We start from the raw sequence: 16,137 nt of genomic DNA on the forward strand, positions 1-16,137 counted from the left end.
AGTGCTGGCGCCCATGGTGAGGCATGGGCTCTGACCTGGTGTGACTGCAGCAGCACCAGAGCCTCTGAATTGGTGACATAGAAGTGGAAAATTCGCAGCGTGTGTGCGTTCTGAAAAAGGCTTTCTTTCCCAGGTGACCCAGTGTTGGGAAGAAGTTTTACCTGCCGGTAGTTGGGAAGAGTTACATGTATCTTGTAACTTGACATGAGTACAGTCTATTACATTTAATAAAACACCTGCCCATGTTTGATGTGATTTTACTCCCAGCTCTAGTGAGTATTATTTAGGGATGTTAATGGTCTTTGAGTAGAGACTTGAAACCATCATAGCAAACCAAAATTTTAATGGGAAAGAACCTTGATTTTGCTGGTCGCTTACCACCTACACCCATAATAAATCACGGTCTTCCATTTAGTGCCATACCTGGTGGAGGCCACTTTTTCTCTAAAGATGTTCAGATGCAAGTTGGGCAGGTCCAAGGGGCTTCTTCTGCTCAGCTTAAGAAAAAAAGTATGTTAATTTGTTAGATTTAGTTTTTCCCCTTAAAAAATTGGGTTTCTGTTCTTAAATTACAAGAGTAATTTTTTACAAGAGTAAAAGATGCGCGTTGGAGAAGAGGAAACTTTAGAATCATAAAGGAGAAAATAAAGATCCACTGTAATGTCCTTAGAGCTGCTCGCTACTGATATTTTGGTGTCTGTCTTGTTTGTGTGTCTGTACACATACATCTTTTATGGTTTTGCAAAAGCAGAATCCTATTGTGTAAGCTGATTGGAGCCTGATTAAGAAAAATCAAATGTAAAAAAGCTATGAAAGTATGATAAAAATTATGCATATTAATGGCAAAAAGAGGACCAAAAGGCATATAAGCCATAAAATACACACACGCATACATAAAAGATATGCACACACAGACACAGAAACTCTCAAGATTCCACCACCCAAGGAAATCCACTAATAACTTTATGTAAATACATGAGGAAAATTATAAAAATACATGATGTGTGACATGTTTATACTGTCCTCTGTAACCTGCTTATAAAAATCACTTAATGTATCATTAATAATCTTCCATGTGACACATGCAGCTGCGTCTAGTTTGCACTGTTCTAGTAATCATTATAGTGAAATGTTTTTACTTATGTTCCTTCTTAAATCCCAAGAAGTGTAGTCATCGTATGACATGAAGGCGTGTGGTATATGTAGCTGAACTGTCTTGCGGGAAGGTGGTAGGCCCTTCCATCATCACAGGTGGGTGGTGGTCCACCTGGATCGCTCCGCCTGCTGTTCTGCTCTGTCCCACTTTCTGTGTCGTTGGGACTGTGTTAACCACAGCTCCTGCTAGGCAGGAGTCACTCCTGGACTTCAGAGCATGGATGCACATCCTGAAATTGAGGCAGAATCAACCAAGAACCTTTCTCTGGGAAAAAGGTCAGAGCTTTCCTTAGAAAAGAGTTGAAAACCACTGGTCTACAGCAAGTTTTTAAAAGTTATTATATGGTCAACTTATGGTCATTAAAAATAGATCCAAAGGGAGGCTTCAGTTCATCCATAACCCCCCATCCAGAGGTGACCACTGCAGCTGTTTTTGTGTCTTTCTAGAACATTTTCTGGGTATGGCTAAATTACTTATTTTAAAACAAGTGGAACTCCTGACAGTTTAGAACCTGTTTTTGTTTTCTGTGTGCTTACCATCTTCCCGTATCAATAGTTACACATTTAAATTGTGCTTTCTAACAACTATACCATATTCCATTTTTGAATGTTATATCGTTTTTAAAAACCAGCACTCTTCTTAAATGGATATTTGATTCCAGGTTATTCTTATTTCAAACAAGACCGTATTGTCACTCTTTTACATAAGCTCATATGCTCTTGTCTTACTGTTTCCTGAGGGTAACTTACCTGATTGAAAGTAGAGTGAAGTGTGTGAGAATTCTCGTTTTCTGGCATCCTTGCCAGTACTGATTTTTTTTCTCTGTTAATCTTTTCTTAGCTGAAGGGTTGAAAAATGGTGTATTGTTGTTTTGACATATGTTATTAGTGATGTTTAAGATTCTTTCCCAAAACTTTCAAACTCTGTCGTCTTAGCTGGGTCATGGTTTACCTGGATCCACACGGAGTATTACTGTACACGGTTATATGCTGTGTATAGTTTGTGTTGTACCCATTTTTCTAATAGGTTTTTCTTTTTTGTGTTGTTACATAATAGATCATGGTTGTTTAAGGATTTCACATTTTTATCTCTTAGCTTATGGATTTTTTTTTCCCATTTAAAAGATTTTCCCTTGAGAGACCAAGGCGAGTGAGATCACCTGAGATTGGGCGTTTGAGACCAGCCTGGCCAACATGCTGAAACCCCATCTCTACTAAAAATACAAAAATTAGCCGGGCGTGGTGGCGCATGCCTTTAATCCCAGCTACTCGGAGGCTGAGGCGTGAGAATCACTTGAACTCAGGAGGTGGAGGTTGCAGTGAGCCGAGATCGATCATGCCATTGCACTCCAGCCTGGGCGACAGAGTGAGACTCCATCTCAAAAAAAAAAAAAATTCCCTGTAAATTTGTTTATGGAATCTTGGAAAGTTTCTTTAGGTTCTCTACCTTTTATGTTAGGTTTATTCCTAACTACTTTATGTATTTTTGGTTCCTCATATATGGGATTTTATAAAATTCTGTGAGTTTCAGTGAACTGTTTTCAAATGGTCATTCTTTGTCTTCAAATAATATAGTTTCTTTTTCTGTCTTTGTAATAATTATCTCTCTCTTTCTTTCTCTTTTTCTTTGATTCAACGTTAGTCTCATCCTGGATTTTAATGGGACTGCCACTGTTAGCTCACAGCTAAGTTGAAAGTTTATCATTGCCTGTTAAAGTAGGTATTTGTGATGACATTAAACATCTAGCCAGCATGAATGTTGGATTTTTTTTTGGTATCCAAGGGTAATTACATCTCTTCCTGGCTGCCTTGGGCTTCTCATGTATTTTATTTATATTATTGTATTAGATTCCTGATATCTAACTGTTCCTGCGTTTTAGAAAACAAACCCTGTTTGTTAAAAGAGGCTTATGTTGATCATCTGACCTGACTCTGCTGCTGTATCATTGAGCACGTGTGCATCTGTATCTAGCATTGGCCTTGGTCTATGGTTGTTTTTGGCAGGTTTTGGTGGGGTTGATACAGCTTCTTAAAAAGAGTTGGTGTACTCTCTTTTTCTCTGTAGGCAGGAGAATATTTTAAGGGGACAATAATTATCTTTCTGTTCTCAAGGAGTTCCAAGCATTTGCTTGAAGTCATCTTGAGTCCATTACCTCTCTGAGAGGAAATTTGTTTGATAACTTTTTCGGTTTCAAGGCAGTCTCCCTCCCATCACCCAGGCTGGAGTGCAGTGGCGCGATCTCGGCTCACTGCAACCTCTGCCTCCCGGGTTCAAGCAATTCTCCTGCCTCAGCCTCTCCAGTAGCTGGGATTATAGGCGCCTGCCACCACGCCTGGCTAATTTTTGTTATTTTTAGTAGAGACGGGGTTTCACCATATTGGTCAGGCTGGTCTCGAACTCCTGACCTTGTGATCTGCCCACCTTGGCCTCCCAAAGTGCTGGGATTACAGGCGTGAGCCACTGTGCCTGGCTTTCATTCACTTGTACTTATTTTAGTCTATTTAATAATGAAAAGATAATTTAAGGCTATGAATTTGCTTGTTATTACTGCTTTGGTCTGTTCTCGTGTGCTTTGATTTGTTATAATGTTCTCTTGTTTTCTGTGAATATTGAAACTGGGTTTGGTTTTCTTTTTGATCTAAGACTAATTTCAGAGAATTTTTAAGTTTTACAATATTGATGTTTTTGTTTATACTTTTGCTAGTGGTGGCAAATTTTGCTGAGTCAGGAGAGATTATGGCTTTTATAATTCCTGCATTGGGGATTTCAAGGCTTCCTTTATGGCCAAATATCACCCTCTATAAGTGTTGTAGGTGAATAGGATGATTCATGTATTGTAATACTACCAACGATATTAATTAGGTGTTTTACAGCAGGAGTCTTAGACTCCAACACTGGCAGCGGGCCTGAAGCCATGTGGATGAGTGCATGGTCCAAGAATAACAGAGTGGGTCTGTGGTGAATCGGAAGGCACAGACAGGTCCTGTCCGAACACTTTCTAACACACCGTGTGGGCTTGAAATATAAGCCTGTCAGAACGGAGCTCCACAAGGACCCAGATCTTTGTGTCTGTCCGAGTCGTCCCAGGCATGTTGTAGGCCTCAGGAATTATTTGTTGTCATGAAGTCGGTCTGGGGCCTGGCTTTCTATTTGTGTCTGTAGTTTGTAAACTTTATGCCAAACAAAGCTGTATTTTTTTTTTCATCTACTTGTTCTGACAAGGACCAAAAAAAGTGTATTCCTGTGAGATTCTAGCAGCTGGATGGTATTTTAATTCACATTAAAGTTCATGATTTGTGTTTTCTCTGTGGATACTACGTGTCATCCGTAGTGAAACAGCCGTCGGGTTGGAAGGTAGCGCGTGTGGCATCGTTGAGAGTCCAGTGTGAAGCCTCAGCTGTGCCAGTTGTCTCCAAGTCTCATTCTCCTCATCTCCAAGTGCGCTTACGTTATTTCTCCCCCAGCTTACTGTGAGTAATAAATGAGGTGCTGTCTGTGAATCAGTCAACAAAAGCGGCTCATCACGCAAGGAACAATTCGTACATGGGACCTGTTGGTTATGTTGGTTTTTGATTCTTTTTCTGTCTTCTTGGTATTTTCTTGTCACCTCTTCCCTTTATGATTGTTTGTCTGGTACATCCTGGCCTGTCCCCTCCTTTATTTATAATCTTTGGGTTATATTATGCTTTAGTTCTGTGTATTAACCGTAATGTTCAGTTTTGTTTCTGTTTTTTGAACTGATATAAGTGGGTGACTTTTATCGGAAGGATCTGGCTCATTCATCCTGACTGCTGTGTTGATTATCCAGCGTCGCATCACATGCTTGTTTTTACTGGGTGCCCCCTTGCCATGCCACTGTCACTCAGCCTGAACCCTGCTGCTTTTCCGCCTGTCCCAGCTGTTCCAGGGCTCTCAGTTGTTCCCAGACAGGGTCACTTTCCCCATTGGCTCTGTCTCCGCCTCGCTCCTGACTGGGGGCTCCGGTCCCAATCCTGGTTTCCGCAGTGTCGGCTGTGCGTGCGCTTTTGCTGCTCCTCATCTCTCTGCTAACAACCTCACCGATAATCAGGCTTACTTGTTTTCTCATTTTCTCTTCTCCTAATTCTTGATTTCATCATTTGTGTCTCTCTTAAGCCAATGTCCTGTTCGTTTCTTTGTTACATTTTTCGTCCTTAGTCTTCAGAGCCTGTGTTTCCTTGAATAATAAGAAAAGTTATCTGGTAGAACTGTGCTGGTGGCAGTAGTACTCTCTTTCCCATTCAGGTTATAAAATCGACTTACTGTCCGCGTGAGCAACCTTCCTTTGTCCCGCCCCCTGCAGACACTTTGGTGTGCCGTCCCGAGGCTCTCCTTCCCTCTGAAGGAGAAAAGTGGTATTCAGCTTTCGTGTTTATTTCCAAAATAGATCTCAATTTCTGCTTGAGTTGCTTTGGTTCTGTTCCCATTCAAGGAGTGGCTACAGTCAGCTACGGTCCCAGGGGAGCAGGCGGGAGCTGGGGATCTTGGGTGTCCAGGGGAGGCCATTGCCACACAGTTCATTCTTGGTGTTTGAAGGCACTGATGCCAGGGCTAGGGGTGCAGAGCTATGGTTGCTGTCAGCTGCCGTGTTGGGGAGGAAGGCTGTCATTTGGGGACAGTCCCTACTGTCACTACCAGCCTTGCCTGATTAAGATGCCCTCAGATGCCCCTTTCCAGAGCAACTAAGGGCTCTAAATAGTTGGCTGTCCTTGCCTGGGTCGGCGTTTATGTTTCTACCGTGGAGGGCAGAGGGGAAGGATTGGGTTTCCCTGGACGCTCTTCCAGGGTGGGGCTGCGGGTTTTCTGGTGGCAGTCAACTGTGGGTCGGCTGGAAGGTAAGGTCTCCCTCTACCTTGATCATGGAGAATGTTTTTACTTTGCTTGGCATTTCCGTTGAGATTTGGGGTGGAAATTCCAGAGTTTGTCTTCTCATTGCCCTGTGAATCATATCCAGTCCTTTCTCATGCTCAGGTTTTAGAAGGAGCATTTTAAATATTTTCATTCCATTGCCCTCTGACCAGATCTTTCTTCATACTCACGTTTTAAAATAAACATATGTTTATATACACTTTAAATATTAGGGCCTGTGACCTAATTTGCAATAAGAATTCTTTATAAAACTTGGCGGTATCTTTAACCTAAGGACTTGGACCTACAAGTAGATGCTTTTACACTTTATTTCCATTGGTTGAGTTTTGTTTATAGAGTAGCAGCTGCTGCCCTTGCTTGTTTTTCTCTTGTCTTTCTGTTGCACTTGACAGGTGACCAGTAACTTAGCCTGCACCTACAGTGAGATCTCAGTGCTGCTGAGAGCAGAGGTTGATTTGTGAAGTCAGCTTACTTTGTTGCAAAGATTAAGCCTACCCTATGCAGGAAAACCGACATCATCATCATCATGATTATCATCATTTGTTGTTACAATAATAAATAAATAGATCACCTTCGATCCATCACTATGTTTGGAAAAACATTTCAACATTACCTGCTGTTAGGTAAAATAGCACTACTGTTAATTCCACAGTAGGACTATTTAACTTTCTCCTACTCCCCTTTGTAAGAGACAAAAGAGGTATGGGTGAGCAATCCAGATATTTGAGGATTAAATGAAACGTACTGGACATCTGATTTTATATAAGATGCTGTAAAAAGCCGAAGTGAAATAGGTGTGCTACGGCATGACCTCCACTCAGCCTGCTTAGGAGGCTGAAGGCTGGGGGCCTGTTAGTCCTGGGGGAAGCTGTGATTAGACATGGTCCTTTCATGCATCAGAATCACGTTCGCTATGAAGTCTTGTAGCAAACATCAGATTTTTAGATTAACTCTAAATGTTAATACATGAATATTACACTAACCTACTTTTGAATTCTAGGAATTTTGGAAAGTAAAAGGCTGAACCTTGTTAAAGAGAAAACCATTAATCAGACCATTGGTAACGTCGTCTACCATGCGGCCGATCTGTCACTGTGGTGGCAGGTGCCGCAGTACGTGCTGATTGGGATCAGCGAGATATTTGCAAGTATCGCAGGTGAGGACCTTTAGTGCCAGAGGTGTCTGAGTCCAGGCACAAGCATGAACGCTCTGGCCTTCTCATTGTGCTGTTGGAATATGTTGAGACGAGGACAGCACAGCACTTCTGTAGTTTTTGGCAGTGTGTGGTTTAGAATATGAATCGCTAAGTAAATACACCAGTGCTGAGGTTCTCCTTTCTTTGTGTAAAAACAGTATCGCAAAATATTTTCACGAAAGTTTGTTAACTACCCTATAAGTGCCACAGGACAGAGAAGAAGAAACCAGTCGTGGTTGGCTGGTTCCCAGCGGAGCCCTCAGCCGTGCCACCGTGGTGGCTGGGCTGAGCTCACAGCTCTCAGTGCGCTTCGTTTAGGTGTACGTAAATAAGCAGATCTAATTTTTAGAAACGTGTTCTCACAGGCCTCCCTTTTCCTATTTGCGAGATCCTGCAGTGGTTGAACAAGTGTATTCTGGGCCGATCTGCCCGGCTGCTGAGAGTGAGAGAGAAGAGAAAATGAGTGATATGCAGAGGCGGATGGATGTGCGGGTAGCAGTCAGTGGTGGTTTTCACTTTAGAAAACTCATCCAGAATTGGCTAATGAATTTGTAAAGGGAGTAAATCACAATGGAATGGACTTCTGTTTAGAATACACTACAAATCTCCGTGTCTAGTTATATAAAAATCTAAATTTATAGATGGGCCTGCCAAAATAGTTTTGAAATATATTGCCCTTGTTGCGGTGGCTCACACCTATAATCCCAGCACTTTGGGAGTCCAAAGCAGGTGGATCACCTGAGGTCAGGAGTTCGAGACCAGCCTGGCCAACATGGTGAAAGCCTGTCTCTACTAAAAATACAAAAAATTAGCCGGGCATGGTGGCGCTGTCCTGTAATCCCAGCTAGTCAGGAGGCTGAGGCAGGAGAATCGCTTGAACCAGGGAGGTGGAGGTTGCGGTGAGCCAAGATGGTGCCATTGCACTCCAGCCTGGGCAACAAGAGCAAAACTCGATCTCAACAAAAAAAAGATAAAGTATATTGTCTTTGAAATAAAATCCGTATGTAGATTTCCCAGTTTAGTGTGTATGCTTTGTTTTCAAACTCCCGTTCCTTGACAATATAGGAAATTTGTTTCTTTAATCTCTTTAAGGAACACAAAAGTCTAAGAGCCAACAAATCACATGTTACCTTTAAGCTTGAGAGCAAGGAGTTTTAACTTTTTGCTCATTGAATTTTTTAGGAATTGTCCTAATGGCTAGGAGAATGAACAGTTGGCCTGTAGCCATTGATTTCTTGATCACTAGTAAGGAAAGAGGTTGTGCCTGTCTGCAGGACTCAGTCCCTAGGAGACCCCATGCTTCCTCTGCCATATTAGGTGAAAGCGTTGATCCCATGTGTTGAGGTGACCCTTTCACTAAAACGACCCTTCCTTTTCTTTCCTCAGGCCTGGAATTTGCGTACTCAGCTGCCCCCAAGTCCATGCAGAGTGCCATAATGGGCTTGTTCTTTTTCTTCTCTGGTGTCGGGTCGTTCGTGGGTTCTGGACTGCTGGCGCTGGTGTCTATCAAAGCCATCGGATGGATGAGCAGCCACACAGACTTTGGTAAGAGTCAGCATCCTGTCCCTTTTGAAAACAGCCAGTGACGGGGAGACGTGGGCGCTCAGGAGATGGTTGAGTGAACGGAGGTGTTTTCACGTGGATGGCCTGTCCTGAGCTGCCTGTCCGCTGCTCCTTCCACAGCACCACGCTGTGCTGCTTGCATCACTTTTTTTTCCTTATATCATGAACGGTTTTCAAGAGATAAGCAAGTCTCTCTTCTCATCCCAGGGGCCGAGCCTGCCCTGACCACAGCCCGGTGAGCAGCTGCTGCACCCACCGCTCCTTATGGGGATGTCCTTGACGGACAGGCACCTTCTCCACCCCCATCCAACGCAGTCCTCATGAGGCAGCTGAGTCTGCACCCCAAGCTTCCCTTTCCTTCACTTGGCGGTGCACTTTCATTTTCGTTTCCTCACAGCACCTTTTCTGATATGAAAAAGACAAGATAGATAGTAAGTTACTTTTAAAAATAAACGTATTACTCATGATCAATCATAATGGGTTTTTACAATTAATACCAGTAGTTGGCATCTTGAGTGTTGAACAGAACCACTCATAAAAGATGAGTTTTGTTTTCTCCAGGTTTACGATGCTTTTAAATGGACCCAGCAAGTGAAGGTTTCTTCTTTCTTTTCCTTTGTAAAAATATTTTATCTACGAAAACAACCTTGTTACGTTTTCTTGTATAATCATGTGGCATTTGCTCTGGTCTGGTAGTACTTAACACTTGTAGGTTACAAATCCCCTTGAGAATCTGATGAACATTTAGGGACTTTTCTGCAGAAACTGCAGAATTCCCAGAGTCCTTCCACGAGTGTAGGCCTGTGGAGTCCTAATGTAAGGCCCAGAACTCCAAGCCACCAATGTCCCCTGGATACTTGTCACCGATGTTTTCTGGCTGTGGGTGCCACCTCCATGGCCAGCTCAGGGCTGCTTGCTCTGAAGAGGGCAAGTGGATTTGGGGCTGGCATTTCATTTTCGCCTTCTCCTGAAGATGAACAGCCCGAGGAGTAAGATCCCCTTGTGGTACATGGGACAGACTTCCTTCAAAGAAAGACCAAAGTCCATAGCTCTGAAGACGAGGATTCTGGTTCTTGGTTTGTGTTTTATCTTTACATGTGTCATAAAGGATTGGCTGGTCATTCTCGTTGCTTTCTAGTCATTTAATCCTCATTCTTACTTTAATTTCACATCTCATAGTTGACCCTTCATTCATCATTTCTGTCTGACAGGTTGCTTGTGGACTTCCTGCACTGGTGCACTCAGGACGAGTGTGCTGGGGGTGGGCCAGGATCTGTCTGTTGTTTTCAAGAATGGAAAGTGTTCCATGAAGGAGGTGTGTTTGCCAGCAGCCCCCAGGCTGTGCCCCTCGGCTGCATGGCAGCCTCCTTGGTTCACACCAGTAAGGAGAGTTGGAGCTCATCTGTCGAGCAGCCCTTGGCGTCCTGGGTGGAGAAATAAAGGCTGTGACGTGGGAAATCCACAGGAAGCCCTCTCCTCAGAGAGAGCTCTCCCTGAATTAGTGGGCCTTGGAAGGAGCAGCAGCTCTCAGGCGAGGTTCCGGGGGTGTCTGTGCCACCCTTATCCCGGGCCCTGCCTCAGCATCTCGTGACTGGCACAGGAAATAGCTTTCTGTAAAGTCACAGGACTGTGAAGGGAGAGTCCCCAGAGTTTTGTTACATTGTTTTTTTCTTGCCTGCCTCCCAGCAGGCTCCTTTTGTTAGTGTTATTTAAGCTGGTGAGAACGTGCATACCATAATAGTAAAGGTCTCTAATCTTAAGCGCAGCTTGCTGTGTTTGCAGTCTGGATCTCAGTGGAGGCCCTTTTGGAAGCCCTCCTTGCATCTCTCCTTAGTTTACTGCCCCCCACAGAAGGTAAACCTGTGCTGTTCCAGCGTTGGCCCCCACAGGTTACCCTGGCCTGTCCTGTGCTGGACTGTGGCTGTCTCCTTTCACATACCACTTCTGTCTGTGAGTGTCTCCCCTGTACTTCTGAGTATTGCTCCTTCATATGAGCGGTCATGAGGCATTTATCCATGCCGTTGTCGGTGGGTACCCAGATGCTGGCAGTGTGGGCTGTTGTGAATACCTGTCCTGCCTGTGAGCCTGCGGGACAGATGTGCTCATTCCTCGAGGGCCCAAGAGTCTGTCTTGTCAAATGTCAAAACCCCAGTGTTTGCTGTCTTCCTATGTAATTATCCTTCTGTCTGTGAAGACGCCCAGGAATGCACGGGAGGTTTTCTCCCAGGTGACTTAGGCATTTCCAAATACCCTGTGTAGTGCCACCCTAAGACAGACTCTGACGAGGCGTGGTGTGTGTCTGCCTGCGGGCTCGGACCGCACCTCCACTCCTGCAGGACAGCGCAGGCTTCAGTTCACGTGGCCTGCCAGCTTTAGCTTGGGAAGTTTTCCGTGACTGGTACATTTGAGGAGATGCGTATTTCAAAATAGGCACATAAAATGATGTCATTGATATTTTGATGACAACCTTGTCTCAGTAGCGTCAAATGCCAGTGTTGGGACAGCAATGACAGCTAGTGCCAGGCTCCAGGAAGCTGGGGTTTTCGTCTCCATTGAGTGTCCAGGACAGAGCCTGGTAAGTCGTAAGGATTGAATGAATATTGTAAAACATCTGTTGAAAAAAAATTAAGGTTTAGTCTGGTAGAATTCAGGATATTAGCAGCTCTCTTTCCAGATCTACTCGTAGACACAGGAAATTGTATTCTTCTTTAATTGGTGTGAATGAGCATTCTATAAAAATGTGTGAGATCATACAGATGCGAGGGTGTTTTTTTTTCGAGATGGAGTTTCACTTTTGTTGCCTGGGCTGGAGTGCAGTGGCGTGATCTTGGCTCACTGCAACCTTTCACCTCCCAGGTTCAAGTGATGATTCTCCGGCCTCAGCCTCCCAGGTAGCTGAGATGACAGGTGCCAGCCACCACGCCCAGCTAATTTTTTGTATTTTTAGTAGAGACGGGGTTTCATCATATTGGCCAGGCTGGTCTTGAATTCCTGACCTGAGTTGATCCACCCACCTGGACCTCCCAAAGTGCTGGGATTATAGTCATAAGCCACTGCGCCCGGCCCCGACGTGTATTATATTGTGTTTATTTGGTAAATGCACTGTTGAACATGCGATATATGTTCAGATAGAAAAAGGAAGTGCCAGAATAACTCAACTTTAAAAAGATCTTCAGAAGAAAGGAAGTCTCACTTTTTATTTTTTTATTTTTTTATTTTTTTTTTTTATTTTTTATTTTTTTTGAGGAGGAGTCTTGCTCTGTCGCCCAGGCTGGAGTGCAGTGGCGTGATCTCGGCTCACTGCAAGCTTCGCCTCCCGGGTTCCCGCCATTCTCCCGCCTCAGCCTCCGAGTAGCTGAGACTACAGGCGCCCGCCACCTCGCCCGGCTAGTTTTTTTTTTTTTTGTATTTTTAGTAGAGACGGGGTTTCACCGTGTTAGCCAGGAGGGTCTCGATCTCCTGACCTCATGATCCACCCGCCTCGGCCTCCCAAAGTGCTGGGATTACAGGCTTGAGCCACCGCGCCCGGCCGAAGTCTCACTTTTTAAAATAAACAAATGAGAAAGTGTTTTTGAAGAGGAGCAGAAAATGGAGCAACTCGATTCCAAAGCACTCGCTTCCCTCGTGATGTTGCCGGCCACATGCACCTGCGACCTTGTGCGGAAACGTGCAGCAGTGCTTTCCAGCCAGTGGCAGGTGATGTACGTGGAACGGAGACAAGAGGGACGGCCATGGTGGCAGGAGCAGCCGTGGTGGAGAGCACAGGGCGACACTCGGCTTGGTCTGGACGTGTCCTGGATGATCAGTCGTGATGAGCTAATGTCCTGCCGTTCTCTGCACACACGTCGTTCCCATGTCTCCACACTGAGTGGTGATGTTAGCTGGTGCTGGCCAAACTCTATTCTCTGATGGAGAGATGCCAGTTTGCAGAGTGGACAGTTCCAGACCTGTGTGAAAGGGGGATTATGACCATGGTGCGTGTCCAGGCTCACCGTGTCCAGGCTCCTTTCTGAGTGCCGATTTCTGAAACGCTGCTCCTTTTACCGATGAGGAAACTGAGCACAGAGATCTCAGAGGCCGGATTCAAGCCTTATCACTTGAGCTGCATGGCCCATGACCTCAGCCTCTGCACTGTCCAGCCTGCTTGGGATGCAAACGTTGCATGTAAAATGCCTCCATAGTGCGTGGGACTGGGTTGGGTATTCAGTGTTATGCTAACTCTTTGTATTAAAGTATGCAGAGGTATCTGCTTGTGTCAGGTTGAGGATGCTAAAACCTGAGCATGTTTAAGACATTCAAAAACCAGCTCATCTCATCCTTTGACTCATTGCCCAGCTGCTGGCCCTGGTGGGTTGGGTGTGTGGTTTCCCATCAGTGACCCATGCAGTGAATCCAGAGTTCACGATGTTCAGGCTGTGTCATAGTGTGATCTGTGATGCTAAAAAGCACACAGGTTCTGTAGCCAAGTTATAAACATGTTCACCTCGGGATTCGACAAGGAGATAGTCAGGTGCTCTTTTGTTACCTTCATGTCTGCCTTCCTCAACAATGCAGTTCCAGGGCAATCATAACTATAAATGGAGGAAGTTCCCTTGAAGTAGTTGAAGGGAGGAACACTGCCTGAGAAAAGGCAGGAAGGAAATAACACCAGACCGGCTAACACTTGTTTCTGGTGGCGAGAACACAGGAAGGTAATGTTTTTACTTTGTCCAGGTGTTCTGGTGTGGGGGGTTAGCAGTCACAGGAGGCTGGGTTGGCAGGTGTCCCCTTGCTCCTGATTTGCAGCCTTGTCACGTGGCCTTAGGCACACTCTGCATTGACACTGTCGCCTTCACTACCGCATGTTTCTCTGCAGGCCACGCAGGGATTTTCCTGAGTACTGGGCAGCTACCTTTCCTCTAGTTTCCTCAGGGAACCTCCTCCTTTTACCTTACAAAAGAGGGGGATGGGCTGCTGGAGGCAGGTGGGGGGCTGAAGAGAGCCCACCTCCAGAGCCGCCGTTGGAGATGTATCTAACTTCAGGGAGCTTCTCCAGTGGTTTTGAAAGCAAGATACTTGTGTATTTTGGACTACAGAGAAAACATTTGTTTCTTTTTTTATGACTCCAGTTAAACCTTAGTAGGAACCAGATTGAATAGTAAAGTCTTGAAAAATACCTGTAGCAGTGCAGCTTACCTGCCGCTTTCCTTTTGTTTTTCTCCAGGTAATATTAACGGCTGCTATTTGAACTATTACTTTTTTCTCCTGGCTGCTATTCAAGGAGCTACCCTCCTGCTTTTCCTCATTATTTCTGTGAAATATGACCATCATCGAGACCATCAGCGATCAAGAGCCAATGGCATGCCCGCCGGTGGGAGGGCCTGACCTTCCTGAGGCCATGTGCGGTTTCTGAGGCTGACATGTCAGTAACTGACGGGTGCGCTGAGAACAGGCAAGACTTTAAATTCCCATAACACGTCTGCCTTCACTGAAACTTGCATGTTGCCTGGATTGATTTCTTCTTTCCTTCTATCCAAAGGAGCTAGGTAAGTGCCTTACTGCAGTGTGTCTCCTGGCACGCTGGGCCCTCCAGGAGGAGAGCTGCAGATTTTGAGTATGTTGTTTGTCATTCAGGGTCTCTGTGAATCCTCTAGCTGGGTTCCCTTTTTGACAAAAACCCACACCTGGAGACTGCAAAGTCTTGGGAAACTACACGTTAGTCGGCATCCCAGTTTCTTAAACAAATGTATCACCTGCTTCCCATAGCTGTGTGATCTCACCGTAAAAAAAAAAAAATTAATAAACTGCTACTTATATTGAGGAAAGTGAGGGTTTTTTTTTTTTTTAAGATAAAAGCATGGTCAGATGCTGCAAGGATTTTACATAAATGCCATATTTATGGTTTCCTTCCTAAGAACAATCTTGCTCTTGCCATGTTCTTTGATTTAGGCTGGTAGTAAACACGTTTCATTTGCTGCTTCAAAAAGTACTTACTTTTTAAACCATCAACATTACTTTTCTTTCTTAAGGCAAGGCATGCATAAGAGTCATTTGAGACCATGTGTCCCATCTCAAGCCACAGAGCAACTCACAGGGTATTTCCCACCTTACCTAGCCAGTGCTTATATATAGCTTTATTATGGTACGATTGGGACTAAAGACCGATCATGGTTGTATGTAAGGAAAACATTCTTCTAAACAGAAATAGTGTAATGAAAAATAATTGGAAGTGTTAAATGTGAACTTGAGCTGTTTGGTCACATTTTTGTACTGTTATTGTACATGTATCTGGGGCTTCTACGTTTGTTAATAATTTTTCTGTATTTGTTGCTGTATTTTTGGCATAACTTTATTATAAAAAGCATCTCAAATTCGAAATCCATGAGCTGGCTCTTTGCGTGGTTTGTCCTCGGTCGCTGTTGGTGTGGCGTGTGCTCACGGGTGTCGTGAGGATTCCTCCCCGCTGCATGGAAGGCACAGAGCTTCCCGAGTCGGGAACTGAGGGGAGGGTGGGGAAGGGCGCTGCTGCACAGCCCTGGGATGCTCCGGGGCGTCTGCTGATTCTGCAGCCTCCTCTGCATTGAAGAATAGTTTCAGCATTTGGAGAAGACAAAAAACAAACCAAAAAACCCTCACGTTGTTGTTCGTTGCGTAATACAAAGTATAGAAGAACTACAGAAAAAGACAAGGAAATTTCAACCAATGGAGGTAGAATAGAGTGAAGACAGATGGCACTGATGGTATCACTGGATCTCAGAGGGGCCGGAGGTGTGAGCCCAGGTTAAAAACAAGTGGGGCAGGTTTTGAAAAGCCTTGTGCTAGGAAGGATACCACTTTCCAGAGACAGAATTCATGTCTTCAGGATATATCAAATGTAAAAGTAACCCATGGTGTCAAACGGATTTTCTTCAGAAGGCCTTTGCACGAAAGGGGAAAGGCGGGTGGTGTTGGGAGAGCTCTCGGACTCTTCCTCCTGTGCCTCGTGCCTCTGATGCCCGGGCTGTGTGAACAGTGAGGGAGCCACCACATACTTCCACCTGTCCCGCCAGCTCCTGCTCCTAGCTAGATGCACCCTTGATGTTACGAGGGAAATTCTCTCCAGAAAGTCAGTTGAAGGGTTGAGAGTCATCAGGGTACCAGCCTGTGATATTGTGATGAGATAAGAAACGGATTTGGTCTGGGCCCTAAATCCCTGGGACAAAACTCCCACAACCCCTGTAGACAGGGCACTAGGAGAAGCCCTCATTTTCGTATTTGCTGTTTGACCGTTTGACCCCAGCTCCTAACCTAGAGCTGCTAAGGCCTTTGTAATTTCCTGGGTGATGGGAGCATCTTTTGTTCTAATGAGGCCATCTGT

At 44.8% G+C, this 16,137-nt stretch overlaps 1 protein-coding gene across 1 annotated transcript in view; it reads left to right on the plus strand.

The window, feature by feature from the left end:
* The window catches only part of SLC15A4 (solute carrier family 15 member 4), a 32,137-nt gene extending 16,996 nt beyond the window's left edge, over positions 1-15,141 (plus strand). Inside the window, exons 6-8 of the mRNA XM_030938929.1 lie at positions 7,044-7,199; positions 8,625-8,783; positions 14,005-15,141. Of these exons, the coding sequence (XP_030794789.1) occupies positions 7,044-7,199; positions 8,625-8,783; positions 14,005-14,165 (476 nt within the window). The 3' untranslated portion in view covers positions 14,166-15,141. The remainder of the gene's footprint in view (positions 1-7,043; positions 7,200-8,624; positions 8,784-14,004) is intronic.
* The last annotated feature ends 996 nt before the right edge of the window (positions 15,142-16,137 follow it).

Source organism: Rhinopithecus roxellana, chromosome 10 (genome assembly GCF_007565055.1).
Source record: "Rhinopithecus roxellana isolate Shanxi Qingling chromosome 10, ASM756505v1, whole genome shotgun sequence".
Taxonomy (NCBI): domain Eukaryota; kingdom Metazoa; phylum Chordata; class Mammalia; order Primates; family Cercopithecidae; genus Rhinopithecus; species Rhinopithecus roxellana.